The following is a 15,000-nucleotide window of genomic DNA, read 5'->3' on the forward strand; positions in this document are numbered from 1 at the left end:
ATTATTTGAATCATTCGTGAAGGTAATTATTATTAATATTGCCAGCTAAACTACAACCCTAGCTGGAAAAGCAAGCTATGAGCCCAAGGGCTCCTACAAGGAAAAATAGCCCAGTGAGGAAAAAAAAATAATGAAATAAATAAACGATATAAAAAGTAATGAGCAATGAAAATGAAAAATGTCAAAGTATTTTCTCTTCAACTGTTGTCAATCCTATTCCTGCTCTCTTTATGTTAAATTCTTTGAGTTTTCCTTCTTTCTAGAATCTAGAAGCGAAGGTCTCTAGACCTTGTCTAGAGGCTGCTCTACCGCTGTGTACGGGATCAGACTTAATACCTTTATCCCTCTTCTGTTTTTAGTGACCAAAGGACCTGAACCAGAAATGGAATCGAGTCATTGTCTAACTGGAAATTTCTTAAATGAAAACTGAATAAAAGAACAATCTCCTCAATGTAATAAAGAGCAAGTGTCTGGTTACACATTTGAATATATAATCTCTCTCTCTCTCTCTCTCTCTCTCTCTCTCTCTCTCTCTCTCTCTCTCTCTCTCTATATATATATATATATATATATATATATAAATATAAATATATATATTATATATATATATTATATATATATTATATATGTATATATATATTTATATGTTATAGATTTATATTCTTTTTGGTCACTGAGCTTTCCCTGTCCCTCGGGTAGGGGGAAGAGAGAGTAGTCATACCCTGGTGAGGTGAGGGTGCGTGTGCATGTGTGTGCATAGCTATATAAATATTGACCCTTCATTTTTGACGGGTAGCGTACACTAGGTTTCATATAATGGAGAGATTCTAAACTTGAATATATCCATCAAAGAATCACCGATGTGGAACTCTTTTGTTAAACGTGGGTAGTCAAACTAGCTTAATCCAGACTGTGCTGGGTTGAGAGAGAGAGAGAGAGAGAGAGAGAGAGAGAGAGAGAGAGAGAGAGAGAGAGAGAGAGATTATCAATCGTAACCTTTTCCATCTACCTTTATTTCTCCTTCTGTGAGAAACCTTTGTCAAGGACGTCATTGCTTTTGTTAACAGTTTACCTGAAACTATTTACAGTTAATTACTGCTTTGGTTTATCCTTTCTTGAATATTCTGATATTTTCTATCTGTTGGTTTAGTGTATTTAATAATAAAATTTTTTGACTTATTATTCTCTGATGTGATACATTCCTGCTTGATTATTCCCTTATTTCCTTTCTGCTTTTATAGGATTTGTTTTGATAGCTGCTATCTGCTTGTGAAAAATATGCATAACTGATTGATGTTTCAACTATTTTTTTAACTTTTATGTTTTATTTACGTTTTTTACCTTTATGCCTTAGGCCAAATACGTTTTCTCCTTTTTATATCTTTTATTAGGAAATACACTTACAATTCTTACAGTTTGATATATATATATATATATATATATATATATATATATATATATACATACATTTATGTAATATAAATGCATATATATATACACACATATATATATAATATATATATATATATATATATATATATATATATATATATATATATATGCTTATATCCTTGTTTTACTTTTATTGTTTTAGACCTTCCTGGCCAGGCCTATAGTATCTTTTTATGATTAATTCATATCGGGTAAAATATTTTTATGATTAATCTTGCCTTTGTTGATGTATGCCTGTTTTATTATAGCCAGTTTTTTTTTAATCCTTCTGTTTTGATTGTAGAAATCAGTGTGTCTATCTGTTGATGTACAGCCTCTTTAATAAGATACAATTTAGCATTTACAGATTTGTTCATTCACAAATTTATCATCCGTTACGTAATCTCTCTCTCTCTCTCTCTCTCTCTCTCTCTCTCTCTCTCTCTCTCTCTCTCTCTCTCTCTCTCTCCAGTTAATATTTCATGAAGCCTTTTTGCTATATAACATTTCAAATATAGAATAGCTTAAATATCCCTTTCCATGGACCGTATTCATATAAAATAGTAGTTGAAAAAATATTGGAGTTACGGTGTGATAGCATATTAAAATATATTGCGTCATCCATGTACTTTCATTATAATTTTCATGTTCAAGTTTTATTAGTTTTTATTATTATTTAGATTAATGTATTTTATATAACGTTGATATTTTCATCATATTCCATCATATGAATAGGTATTCAACAAAGATATATAGAATTCTCCTGATTCGTGTGTTCTATATAAAGTTGATCTTTTTATCGTTTTCCATTATATGAATAGGCATTCAACCAAGATGTGTAGAATTCTCCTGATACTTGTGCTCTATATAAAGTTGATATGTTTATCGTATTCTATCATATGATTAAGAATAGGTATTCAACAAAGATTTATAGAATTCATCTGATTTATGTGTTCTATATAAAGATGATCTTTTTATCGTATTCCATCATATGATTAGGTATTCAACATAGATATGGAGAATTCTCCTGATACGTGTGCTCTCTATAAAGTTGATATTTAGATCGTATTCTATCATATGAATATGAATAGGTATTCAACAAAGATACGTAGAATTCCCCTGACGCGTCATTTCAAGTGGTAAAGAATAAAGCATGGATCTTCATATATATTTTCTATAATCTTACAGGTAAATTTGTATCTTTTGGTTCAAATGCAATGAGTTGTGAAACATAGATTTGAAAAAAGAAAAGAAAAACACTGTTGGTATATAACTCTCCAATGTCCGAGTGAATAGTTGGGTGCAGCGAAAACTCATTTACCATATCCTCTTAAAAGATATTAATCCTTCTACTATTTTTTTTTACATACATCAGAAAAAATATATATAAAAAAACAGTGTCATCTATTTGCAGTCTCCTCATTTCGGATCCGCAAAGTATTGCATTCTTTGTGATATATACAAACCTATATTTTGATTTCATGACAAATAAATGGAGCATTTCCCATCGGTTTAGCTATAATAAACATTGAACACAATGGAATCCTGTTGTTAGTTGAATGAAAATCACATTGTTTTAAGAATAAGATGTTGAAATGGCGTCCTTGGGCTATATGTAAAGGTAGCGCCATGTCCCCGTTCTCTGACGTCACCAAGCTGATAGTTTATTTTTGGTCTGAAGCCTTTAAAGATTCAGCATTCTTTCAAATTAGGTACTTCATTCTTTTCCGTAGGTGTTTTTTCTTTTTAATTTGCTTATATTCATAATTTTATCATTTCTCTGCATTTGTTTCTTTCAGAGTTACTTCAAGTAGCCCAAGATTCAGCATTTCAGCATTCGTTCAAGTTCAAATTAGGTACCTCATTCTTTTCTTTACTGTATTTTCTTTGTAATTTGCATAAATACATAATTCTATCTTTTCTGTGCATTTGTTCCAGAGTTGATTTTTTAAAATCAGTAGCTCAAGAACTCATAACTAATTTGGTTTTCCGAGAACTGATATCCTGTATGAGTCTGTGGAACAGATCAATAAACTCAATGTACAATAGAGTAAATGTGCAGAAAGAAAGTCAAACGTATTAAAAATAGTCTTTATTCCTTCCTAGACATTGCCAGCCACCTATTATTTAACATGAGATTGAGAAGCCCCCAACCAAGAAAGGGGCTCAGTGCCCCCCTTTTTGGAGAGACCTCTGAAAAGATATGTCCTTGGAATGAGAACTTTTTTTTTTTATTTTCAAAGTGCGTAATACCATAAAGAGGAAGGTCACGGTAATATAATATCTCTGCGTAAGAAAACAAGTATAGAGATTATACATGATGATGATTATGCGTTCACTACTACGTTATTCATTTTTTTTTATGGAGGATTCATTTTGAATAATCAATGAGAACAAACGTTCATTGTCAACCAGTGTATCACTGCACGAGGCTATGAATTAAAATGATTTGCAGTTCATTGTTTTGAGAATTCATCGATTGGAAACATATTTAAGAAAGAATAATAATAATAATCTCCGTTGAAGATTGGCGAAGCCTTTCACTCGGAGCTGCGTCGGACGAAGCCGAAGCCGGATCGGTCGATCTCGTCGAAGTTGCGCTTGTAGAGGTTGGCGAGGTCACGTGGGCTGAGGGCTCGTTTCGCGAAGCCGAAGCCTTGTCTGTCGATTTCGTCGAAGTTCCTCTTGTTGAAGCCGAAGCCGGATCGGTCGATCTCGTCGAAGTTGCGCTTGTAGAAGCCCATGCCGGTGCGGTCGATTTCGTCGAAGTTGCGCTTGTTGAAGCCCATACCGGATCGGTCGATTTCGTCAAAGTTGCGCTTGTAGAAGCCCATGCCAGTGCGGTCGATTTCGTCGAAGTTGCGCTTGTTGAAGCCGAAGCCGGATCGGTCAATTTCGTCGAAGTTCCTCTTGTTGAAGCCGAAGCCGGATCGGTCAATCTCGTCGAAGTTCCTCTTGTTGAAGCCGAAGCCGGATCGGTCGATTTCGTCGAAGTTTCTCTTGGCGAATCCGAAGCCGGACCTGTCGATCTCGTCGAAGTTACGTTTGCTGTGGCCGAAACCGGTTCTGGAAAAAGGAGGATGTGGAGAATTAAAATGGTGTAAAATAAGAAAAAATGAAGAATAAAAAATTTACAAAATCGTCATAATTATTTTTTTTTATTAATTATCCAATACAATTTAGATCCGAGGATGAAATATTAGGTCAAAATTCATAATTTCCCAAATGAAAAATATTTATTTTATTAATCTTTTAAAAGCTTTAAATTTTATAATATACAATAATCATATCCCTCAGTATTCCACCTGAAATACAAACCAAGAAAGGAATAGATTCAGATGAGAAGCAATACCCTTTATTGAACTTTATTTACTAAATAAAGTCATATATTTTTGATTAATGAGCTAATACAAATCAGACCCGAGGATGAAATAAAATTCATGATTTCCCAAATAAAACATTATTTTCTAATACTTTGTAGCTTTGAATTTTATAAAATACAATAATCATATCCCTCAGTATTCCACCTGAAATACAAACCAAGAGAGGAATAGATCCAGATAAGAAACAATACATTTTATTGAAATTCTGAAGAGAACGCCTGTATTATTTATGGTCTCTTTTGTCTTCCATCGGCAAGGCATTACATTAGGAGGATTGTAAGAATCTGAAGGTACATCTGCGCGTCTCATCCATAAAAGAAAATGAAAATTCCAACTTTTCAAATTTTTGTTTGATAGGTGGTTGCATTTTTTTCCCACTGGGATTACGAGCAGTAATTACTGTGATATCACTGGTGATTACAAGCAGGAATTATGCTTCAATTTTATCGGGAATTAACAGCGCGAATTAACTGATGTTTTTTTTTTTTTTTTTTTTTTCAGAAGGAATTGATAGCATACCATGATTTTTGTTTTTTGTTTTTAACAATTATAATAATCTTGTTTTTATATTATAAATAACGATTATAATAATATTGTTTTTATTATAAAATACAATTGTAATAATCTGGTTTTTTATTATTAATAACAATTATAATATTGTTATTTATTAGAGAGAGAGAGAGAGAGAGAGAGAGAGAGAGAGAGAGAGAGAGAGAGAGAGAGAGAGAGAGAGAGAGAGAGAGAGAGAGAGTCACCGGATGTAGTCTTTTTCAATATCTTTTGCTTCTGGCCCACCGCTTTCTTCATCTTAAGGCTGAGAGTGTGGGTTTTAGATCTCAAGGATGAAAGACCCAGAAAGAGAGAGGGAACCGAGATCACCATCTGTACATGTGAAGTTGGGTCGAGCCTTAGCAGAGGCTATCTCTCAAGATTATCGATTTGGTGGACGGCATTTAAGCCGACGAAACTGTCTTATCACTTTCGTCTTTCTTCGTGCTTATCAATATAGAATGTTTCTAAAGTTTTCTTTAGCTAGGCTATCTCGCAAGACTATTGATTGGGGGCTGGTCAGTATAGAGTAGGATATTTTTGATCAAGTTTATTATGATTTTATTTTTATTGGTGACGGTATTTAAGTTGACGAAAATGTCATATCACTTTCGACTATTTTTGGGTTTATCAGTGTAGAATATTTTTCGAAAGTTTCTTGTAAACTATTAGATATTTTTTTTCTATTGTTGACAGTATTTAAGCTTACTAAAATGTCACATCACTTTCGTCTCTTTTTGGGTTTATCAGTATAGAATATTCTTGCTAAAGTTTCTGATAAGATATTAAATTTCTTACTGGGAAGAAATAAACTCCTTTCTTCATGCTGATCTATATAGAACATTTTTTAAAGTTTCTTATAAAATATTAGATTTTTTGCCGGGAAGAAATAGACATCTTTCTCCGTTCTGACCAATGTAGAATATTTTTTATGGTCTCTTATAAATTTTTTTTTTTTTTACTGGAAGGAAATATTAATTATAATGATAAATATGAGATGATAGATACTTACGTGAATGAATCGAATCGCTTTACTGGTGAGTTATCTGTGGAATAGAAAAGAAAAACACTTTACCAAACAGGGAACATTCTTATATTTTTATATGAAAAGAGTATTATTTAAAAGGATATAAAAAAGAATACTATTTACTTTATTCGTGTAAATTCTATCTTTTGGCTGCAGCAGGATTTATTGATAGTTTGAATTTAGTGACATTCATCTCTCTAAAACATTTTTGGTATGGAAAATTTATTATTAGACAAGAATGTGGAAGTATATATATATATATATATATATATATATATATATATATATATATATATATATATATTTGTATATATATATATTTGTATATATATATATATATATATATATATATATATATATATATAATGTATACATATACATATATATACATTAAAAAGGAGTCCATAGAAATATTCTCATAAAAAAAGAAAAAAGAAAAAACAACGAACCAATCGGGGTATGGCTTCTGATACCAGCATTGTCCGGAAGTAATTTCCGGGCTGGGTTCGATAACTGATTCGGGAGTGGTTCACTAACAAGGGATATTGCGGGCGAAAAAACCGCTTCCGTTGTGTGGATGGAAGTGAAAGAGAATACCTTTGTTGTTTTGATTCAAAAGGACAACCAGAAAGAGAGAGAGGAGGGAGAGAGAGAGAGAGAGAGAGAGAGAGCGAGAGAGAGAGAGAGAGAGAGAGATGAGAGAGAGAGAGAGAGAGAGAGAGAGAGAGTCAATAAATTGCACTAATATCTAGTTAAAAATAAAATTAGTGTTACTTGATGATCCAGACAGAGAGTTACTACTACTACTATTGGAAAAGCAAGATGCTACAAGCCCAGGGGCTGTAACATGGAAATAGCCCAGCGAGGAAAGGAAATAAAAGAGAATATTATTACTGTTATTACTTGCTAAGCTACAACCCTAGGTGGAAAAGCAGGATGCTAGAAGCCCAGAGGCTCCAACAGGGAAAATAGCCCAGTGAAGAAAGGAGAAGAGAAACAAGACAGAACAGCGTGCTTCAAGTGTATTATGAGACCTTACGCTAACGGAAATTCATTTCAAGATTATTTTTTTTTCTTTGTTTGAGGTTATTAATACAAGATATTTTGCCTAATTTGTGACTTTTCAATTAGAAAAGGTTCCTCGAAATCTCTGGGAGAAACAACACGTATATTTTGCCACGCGATGTAATTGTTCCCAGAAAGTAATTACCGCTTGAGTAATTATGTATGTGTTATTTTCTATGTACATTTAAGCCCTTCATAATTTCCACTGAATTACTCTACTCTAGTTAAAGTAGAATAGAGAAGCAATGTTTCTGTCATATTTGATCGGATATTTCCATAAAAGAAAACAGAGGAATTTATAATTCCCAATGAATTAACCTGAAATGTTTTTGTCATATTTGATCGACTATTTCTAAAAAATAACACAAGTGAAAGCGGAAATTAGTTATGATGTATGTTATTGATGAACGTTATTTTTCGTTTTTTTTTTTTTTTTTTTGTAATTTATCGGAGTGTCGCCAGTGTAAATGTTTTTGTTTTCTTTTTTCAATTGTAACTTAGTGGAGTGTCACCTGTGTAAACATTTTTTGATTAACTTAGCGGAGTGTCATCAGTGTAAAGTTTTTTTTTTTATTCAACTGTAACTTAGTTGAGTGTCACCTGTGTAAACGTTTGTTAATTAACTTAGCGGAGTGTCACTTGTGTTAAAGTTTATTTTTTTTCAACTAACAGCGCAGTGTCATCAGTGTTAAAGTACATAGTGGAGTGACACCAGTGTATTTTTTTTAATTCAACTGTAACTTGTGGAGTGTTATCAGTTTAAAAGTTTTTCCAACTGTAACTTTAAACATTATTTTTATTCAACTGTATCTTAGTGGAGTGACACCAGTGTAATTTTTTTTACTCAATTGTAATTTAATGAACTGTCCACCAGTTTAACCTTTTTTTCAACTATAACTTTAAACCTTTCTTTTATTTAACTGTAACTTAGTGGAGTGTCACCACTGTAAGCAATGAATAACGGGATAACAAATAAACCAAAGATATAAACTCACCAAAATGACCTTTCCTTTTTAAAATGAGCAAACAGACCGAACGTCTCAAGAATCGATCGATGACGTAGACCTAAATCTTATGAAACGCACTCTCTCTCTCTCTCTCTCTCTCTCTCTCTCTCTCTCTCTCTCTCTCTCTCTCTCTCTCTCTCTCATATGATCGGGTGTTGCCTTTCTGTGTATTGCCATTTTTCATTGATCATTATCTTAGTATTACTCATATTCATTTCAGTCTCACATTTCTGCTTTTTCCATCCAAATCTTCTATTCTCTCTCTCTCTCTCTCTCTCTCTCTCTCTCTCTCTCTCTCTCTCTCTCTCTCTCTCTCTCATGTATTTGCCGGGATTATATTGAAGAATTATGGCGGATCTTAAATCCAATATGCGTGAATTACTTTTACATTTCGACCAAGAATTTAGAGCCGATAATTCGAAATGAAATTTTTGTTGTAATTTCTTCTCGACTTACAAAGTCAGCGCGTTAAGGTACGATATTACCGGTCATATTTAGCGGATATTTATTTTAGCTAATGAAAGGAAGGCGTGAACGAACGATGTGCAAAATGTGAACAGATTCATAAGATGAAAGATGTGATTCAGTGAATAAAGGGAATTTTATTAGCCAAAAACTTTAGAAAAATGGAATATATGGATAAAAAGTGAGCAGATTCATAAGACGAAAGATGTAATTCCATGAAAGAAGGTAATTTTATTAATGTAAAAGTAAAGAAAAATTTCAATTATAAGGATGAAAAGAGTAAGAAGAAATAAGCCAATAGGTAAATATCATCGAAGTAAGTTATGATAAAACAGAATTGCAAAAAAATTAATATTAATTTAAGGAATAACTAGAACGCTATAATAATGATTCATATGACAGAAGATGTAATCCAATGGTAGGAGGACGTTTTATTAACAAAAAATTAGATAAAAACAATGAAATATAAGGATAAAAAGACTAAGAAGAACCAAACCATTAGGTAAATATCATCGAAAGAAGTAATGATAAAACAGATAGGAAAAAACTGAAGTAATGACAGAACAGATGGGCAAAAAAATTAAACTATAATATAAGGACTAACTAGAACGCTATTTTGTAATAAGGAATTCATATTTCCATTAGCGAAGTCATGCAAACTGAACCTTGCTAGACAAACAAAGAATGTAGTATTCCCAGTAAAGAAGTAACGGTGATAATGAGGGTTACACAAAGACGCGGAAGATAAGAGACACGAGACAGATATCAATGCACTGAAATGATTGTAATTTAGAGTTATAAAACTTAATGAAAAAGATAAGACTTAAACAGGCTGAAGTCAAGGGGTTGTCTGTAAAAAAGTTACTACAATGTCTCAATTTGAAGGTTTAAGGTCGTTCATGAATGGCAGGGGCAAGGGACAGTGACATTGCCCTAGCAATCAGGACAATGCCCTAGAGACTGACCATATATTATATGATCAGCGCCCAAGCCTCCTCTCCACCCAAGCTAGGACCGGGGAGGGCCAGGCAGTGGCTGCTGATGACTCGGCAGATAGACCTATAGGCTCCCGCAAACCTCCCCCAACCTTAGCTCACAAGAATGGTAAGGTTGCAGACACTAAAGGCACTAACGAGTCTGAGCGGGACTCGAACCCCCGACTGGCAAACACCAGGCAGAGACGTTACCAATCAGGCCACAGCATAGTATAGATCAAGTGTTTGGCTTTATATATATATATATATATATATATAATGTGTATATATATATATATATATATATATATATATATACACGGTGTATGTTTTTGGTCTCGCTCAGTGGCATTGCCAGAGGTATAACTACTCGGTCTTTCTCCATCCTTTGGGAAAGGGGATAGGGAGTAGTCATACCCTTGTAAGAGGGGTTGTAGATGTGTGCGTGCGTGTGTATGCATTTCTATATAAATAATTAGCCGTGAAAAAGGACGGGTCGCGTACACTAATAGGCTTTATTGGTGAAAGATTTATAGACCGTATAAGGATATTTTATTTTAGTTGTTCATTACCTCTCTTATAGATATGTCTTTATATCCTTTCCTCACTAGGCCATTTTTCCCTTTTGAAGCCCTTGGGCTTATAGCATCCTGCTTTACCAATTAGGGTTGTAGCTTAGCCAGTGATAATAATAAAAATAATAATAATGAAAAATTGACATAAGCGAAAGATTATGAATATTATTAAGGCGAAAAAGATGGAATATATATATATATATATATATATATATATATATATATATTATATATATATATATATATATATATATATATATATATATATGAAGTTAAAGTCTGACTATAAAACCGTACTGAGGATGATTAGCTAAAGATTCAAACGGAAGACAAAATAATAATGATAATAATAGTAATAATAATAATAATAATAATAATAACAACAACAACAACAACAACAACAACAACAACAACAACAACTTACAGAGGGAAAGGAACGTGATAAAGATAGTAAACAAACCCGATGAATTGGGACATTAGCTATGCTCCTTTTTTTATGCTCGAAGCCAAAAAATCTAATTATTCATTCTATTTAAAGTTATTGAAAAACTAATTACTAAGGAAAAAATATCCACTGCCCTGTTTGCACCGAATGTAAATGAATTCATTATTTCGCTTCGCGTTCGTGAGTTGGTTGATTCGTTGATTAGAAACATTCATAATGTTCTTAAATATTCAGTATTTGTGTGTGTTATATAACTAGTGTACGCGACCCGTCAAAGAAGAGGGCTTTATATTTAGATCGATATGAACACTGACGCATATGCAACCCCCTCTTACTCAGCTTATTGCTAGTTCTTGTCTCTCTCTCTCTCTCTCTCTCTCTCTCTCTCTCTCTCTCCCCCCCCCACCTGAGGGACGGGGAGAGCTGGCGTGACTAGAAAGAAGTATGTATGTATATATTTATATATTTATATGTATATACATAGCCAGACAGTTGATCTTTATTATATAATGGAAGTGTGTGTGTGTATTATATACTGTATGTGTCTTGAAAATGATAATAGTTATAACATTAGGAATAAAGAAAAAATTTGTTAATGACACAATGAATAATAGTTATTATTATTATTATTATTATTATTATTATTATTATTATTATTATTAGCTAAGCTATAACCTTAGTTGGAAAAGCAGGATGCTAAAAGCCCAAGGGCTCCAACAGGGAAAAATAGCCAAAGTGAGGAAAGGAAATAGGAAGCAAATAAGTTACAAGGGAAGTAATGAACATTAATAAAAATAAAAACGCAGAAAGAATATCATTTGCTCTTAAACAACAGCATTAATAAAACCAGGTTAAACTTTTCGCAGACGCAATGATCAAACTTGGTGCAAAGAATGTTGCGAATGACTAAGAACTCCTGAGGAAACTCGTGCTTCCAAGAACTCTTGGGAAAAAACAGTCCAGGAAAAGGTCGCGTCGAGTTGTAACTTCGAGAAAAAGAGATTGTTCATAATGCTTTATGTTTTCCAGGGTCTTTGCTTACATTTTGTTTTAAACTAATTGCTGGAAAACTGGACTTTGCTTATAGTTTCTTTTAAACTAATTACTGGAAAACTGGAGTTTATATAGTTTGTTTTAAACTAATTACTGGAAAACTGGACTTTCCTTAGTTTGTCTTAAATTAATTGGTGGAAAACTTGGCTTTGCCTATAGTTTGTTTTTAACTAATTGCGGGAAAACTGGACTTGTCTAACAGTTTGTTTTAAACTAATTGCTGGAAAACTATACTTTGCTCAGTTTGTTTTAAACTAATTGCTGGAAAACTATACTTTGCTTAGTTTGTTTTAAACTAATTGCTGGAAAACTGGGCTTTGCTCAGTTTGTTTTAAACTAATTGCTGGAAAACTGGACTTTGCTTACATTTTGTTTTATATTAATTGCTGGAAAACTTGGTTCCAACTAATTGCTAGAAAACTGTACTATGCGTATAGTTTGTTTTAAACTAATAGAAAAATATAAAAGAAAAAACATTCTAAAGTCACAGGTTAATAGAAAGAATAAAAGAAAAAAACATTATAAAGTCATAAGCTAAAAAACATTCTAAAGTCACAGGTTAATAGAAAGAATAAAAGAAAAAACATTCTAAAGTCAGTTTAATAGAAAGAATAAAAGAAAAAAACATTACAAGGTCATAGGCTAAAAAACATTCCAAAGTCACAGGTTAATAGAAAGAATAAAACAAAAAACATTCTGAGGTCACTGACTAAAGAACATTCTAAAGTCATAGGTTAATAGAAAGAATAATAGATAAAAATAACAGATTGATAAAAAAAAACATTTTAAAGTCACAGGTTAATATAAAGAAATAAAGAAAATTCTAAAGTCACAGGTTAATAGAAAAAAAAAAACATTCTAAAGTCACAGGTTAATGCAATGAAAAAAACAATAATCGTAAAAAAATGAGGCAATGAGGCATGACCAAAGTTGAATGCAACTTATAAATTCATATAAGGTCTCTGCGAAATCCTATGACAGCCTTAATCCAAATTAATTGGTTTTCGAGTCAGTCGTGAAATTTCGAAATCCCCTTTGAATGAAACCTTAAGAATTCTTTTGATATTTGTTGGGATTTTTAAAACCTTGGTTTGGTTCTTTTGAGTTGGTGTAGGTTTTGTATAGGTCTTTCAATTTAATGCTCGATGGTTTGTTTAGGGAACTATACCCTAATTGATTTTAGAATTAATGTTTTTTTTTTTATTTTATTATTGTTTTTTCAATACACATTGTTTTCATACCTGTGTAGCCTGGATCGTGTTGAGTAGCGGGTGCCCTGTTTGCTGTGGTCTGTGGAAGAAAAGAAAACTATGTTAATAATAATAGTAATAATAATGATAATGATAATTATCTATATTTTAATACGATAGCATGTGTGTTATTTATTTATTTTATTTTGTCATGCTTTAAAGAAAACGGAAATAATTTCATGGTATACTCTTAAAAATTCACTTTAGACTTTGATTACATAACCAAAGCACATCTTATATAGTTTTCCCAATTTTGTCTGTAGCACCTGACTCTTTTTGAATACTAGACAAAAAATTGAGTTCTATCAATTTCCATGACCTAGATTAAGATAATTAGTATTGAAAATATAATTTCGTCTAATTTACAAGGGTTCCGCTAGTAGTAATAATAATAATGATAATAATTATAATAACAATATTGACATAAAAACTAGATCTAGATAAAACTGGCCTTAGATAAAACTATGACATAGATGAAACTATGAACTTACACCATAATTACATTCGGCGATGAATTGATAAAAAGAATAATTTTATCTATTATCACCAACAATAAGAAAACGTATTTAAAACACCTTCGACATAAGACATTGTTTCCTATAATATCTACATAAAGATTTCTACAATGTCAGAAAGAATGTATATTTTTCTTCGAGTTTTCTGTCACGACAACTACAGGAATAACAATGAATACCAATGTGAAATATGTAGAGCTTTTTCTTCTGGCTTTTCTTAGTAGAAAAATATATTTCTTCTTATATTCTAATTTGTATTCCCTGAAAAGATAAGTCCTAACAGAAGAAACAAAACGTCCACCTGGTTTTATTTTTAAAGGATATCGATGGTTAAGGGAAAATTGAAAGAGAATTTAGATTTATATGAAAGGCATGTGTTTCATAGTCGCTTATACATAGTAATACTATTGCCTTATTTTTTTTTCCTCGATCACTCCAGGACGGATAGTAGAAAAACCAAGTTAAGCTTGCAACAACAGCAGTAGAAACAGCTACAGCAGCAAAAACAGCAGTAGTAGCAACAGCAGCTGCAACAACAGCTGCAGAAACAGAAGCAGTAGCAACAGCAGCAGTATCAACAGCATCAGCAACAGCCTTCCATTGCTTGCTTTCCTTCCGAAGGAAAAACTAATAAGACGGTTGCATATCCCGTTGCAAGGTTCCAGGGAATTCCTTCATCAGGCGAATGTCAACAGAATTTTCACTCCTCCATTGGGCCTCTGCATTTTGACACCCTTTCCAGGTCAATGTTTGCCTGTGGGATCGCTTGCTAAGGGAAGAAAACATAACACGATATTCTGAGCTCGTCTCTTAACCGTCATCTTTAACCATTCAATGCGTAGATGCTTTTGAACATCTTGGTGTTCATTCTAGCGTGCACGGCTGTACTGTACATGTTCATAGTTCTATTAATGTGGTATAATGGAAACCGTATCAGTTACTGGAAATGCATTTCTGGTTTGGGCGCTGTTCGGTTTGTAGGGGAGTTAATATTTCTTTAAATTGCTGCAATTGGAAATTTAACTTTATTAGAGAATAATTGTATATATGCGATTAGATTTTCGTTTGTGTTACTTTTGTTCTGGTTTAAGTCACTTATAAAGGTTTCTTTATATTTGAAATCTGACTATTTGTTAGAAGCAATTGATTCCTTTTTACTTCAATTTATGCGTAAATCGTCAGCGTTTGCTCAAAATATGACGTAATTCAATTATACGTATACCATTCAATTTATGCGTAAATCGTCAGGTTTTACTCAAAA

At 32.5% G+C, this 15,000-nt stretch overlaps 1 protein-coding gene across 1 annotated transcript in view; it reads right to left on the bottom strand.

Annotated features, from left to right (window-relative positions):
- Positions 1-2,587: 2,587 nt before the first annotated feature.
- LOC137639096 (orcokinin peptides type B-like) overlaps positions 2,588-15,000 on the bottom strand; it is an 81,966-nt gene continuing 69,553 nt past the window's right edge. The window contains exons 2-4 of the mRNA XM_068371419.1: positions 13,216-13,264; positions 6,376-6,409; positions 2,588-4,497 (exon numbers count right to left, since the gene is read on the bottom strand). Of these exons, the coding sequence (XP_068227520.1) occupies positions 3,972-4,497; positions 6,376-6,409; positions 13,216-13,264 (609 nt within the window). The 3' untranslated portion in view covers positions 2,588-3,971. The remainder of the gene's footprint in view (positions 4,498-6,375; positions 6,410-13,215; positions 13,265-15,000) is intronic.

The sequence above is a fragment of the Palaemon carinicauda genome, chromosome 4 (assembly GCF_036898095.1).
Source record: "Palaemon carinicauda isolate YSFRI2023 chromosome 4, ASM3689809v2, whole genome shotgun sequence".
Taxonomy (NCBI): Eukaryota; Metazoa; Arthropoda; class Malacostraca; order Decapoda; family Palaemonidae; genus Palaemon; species Palaemon carinicauda.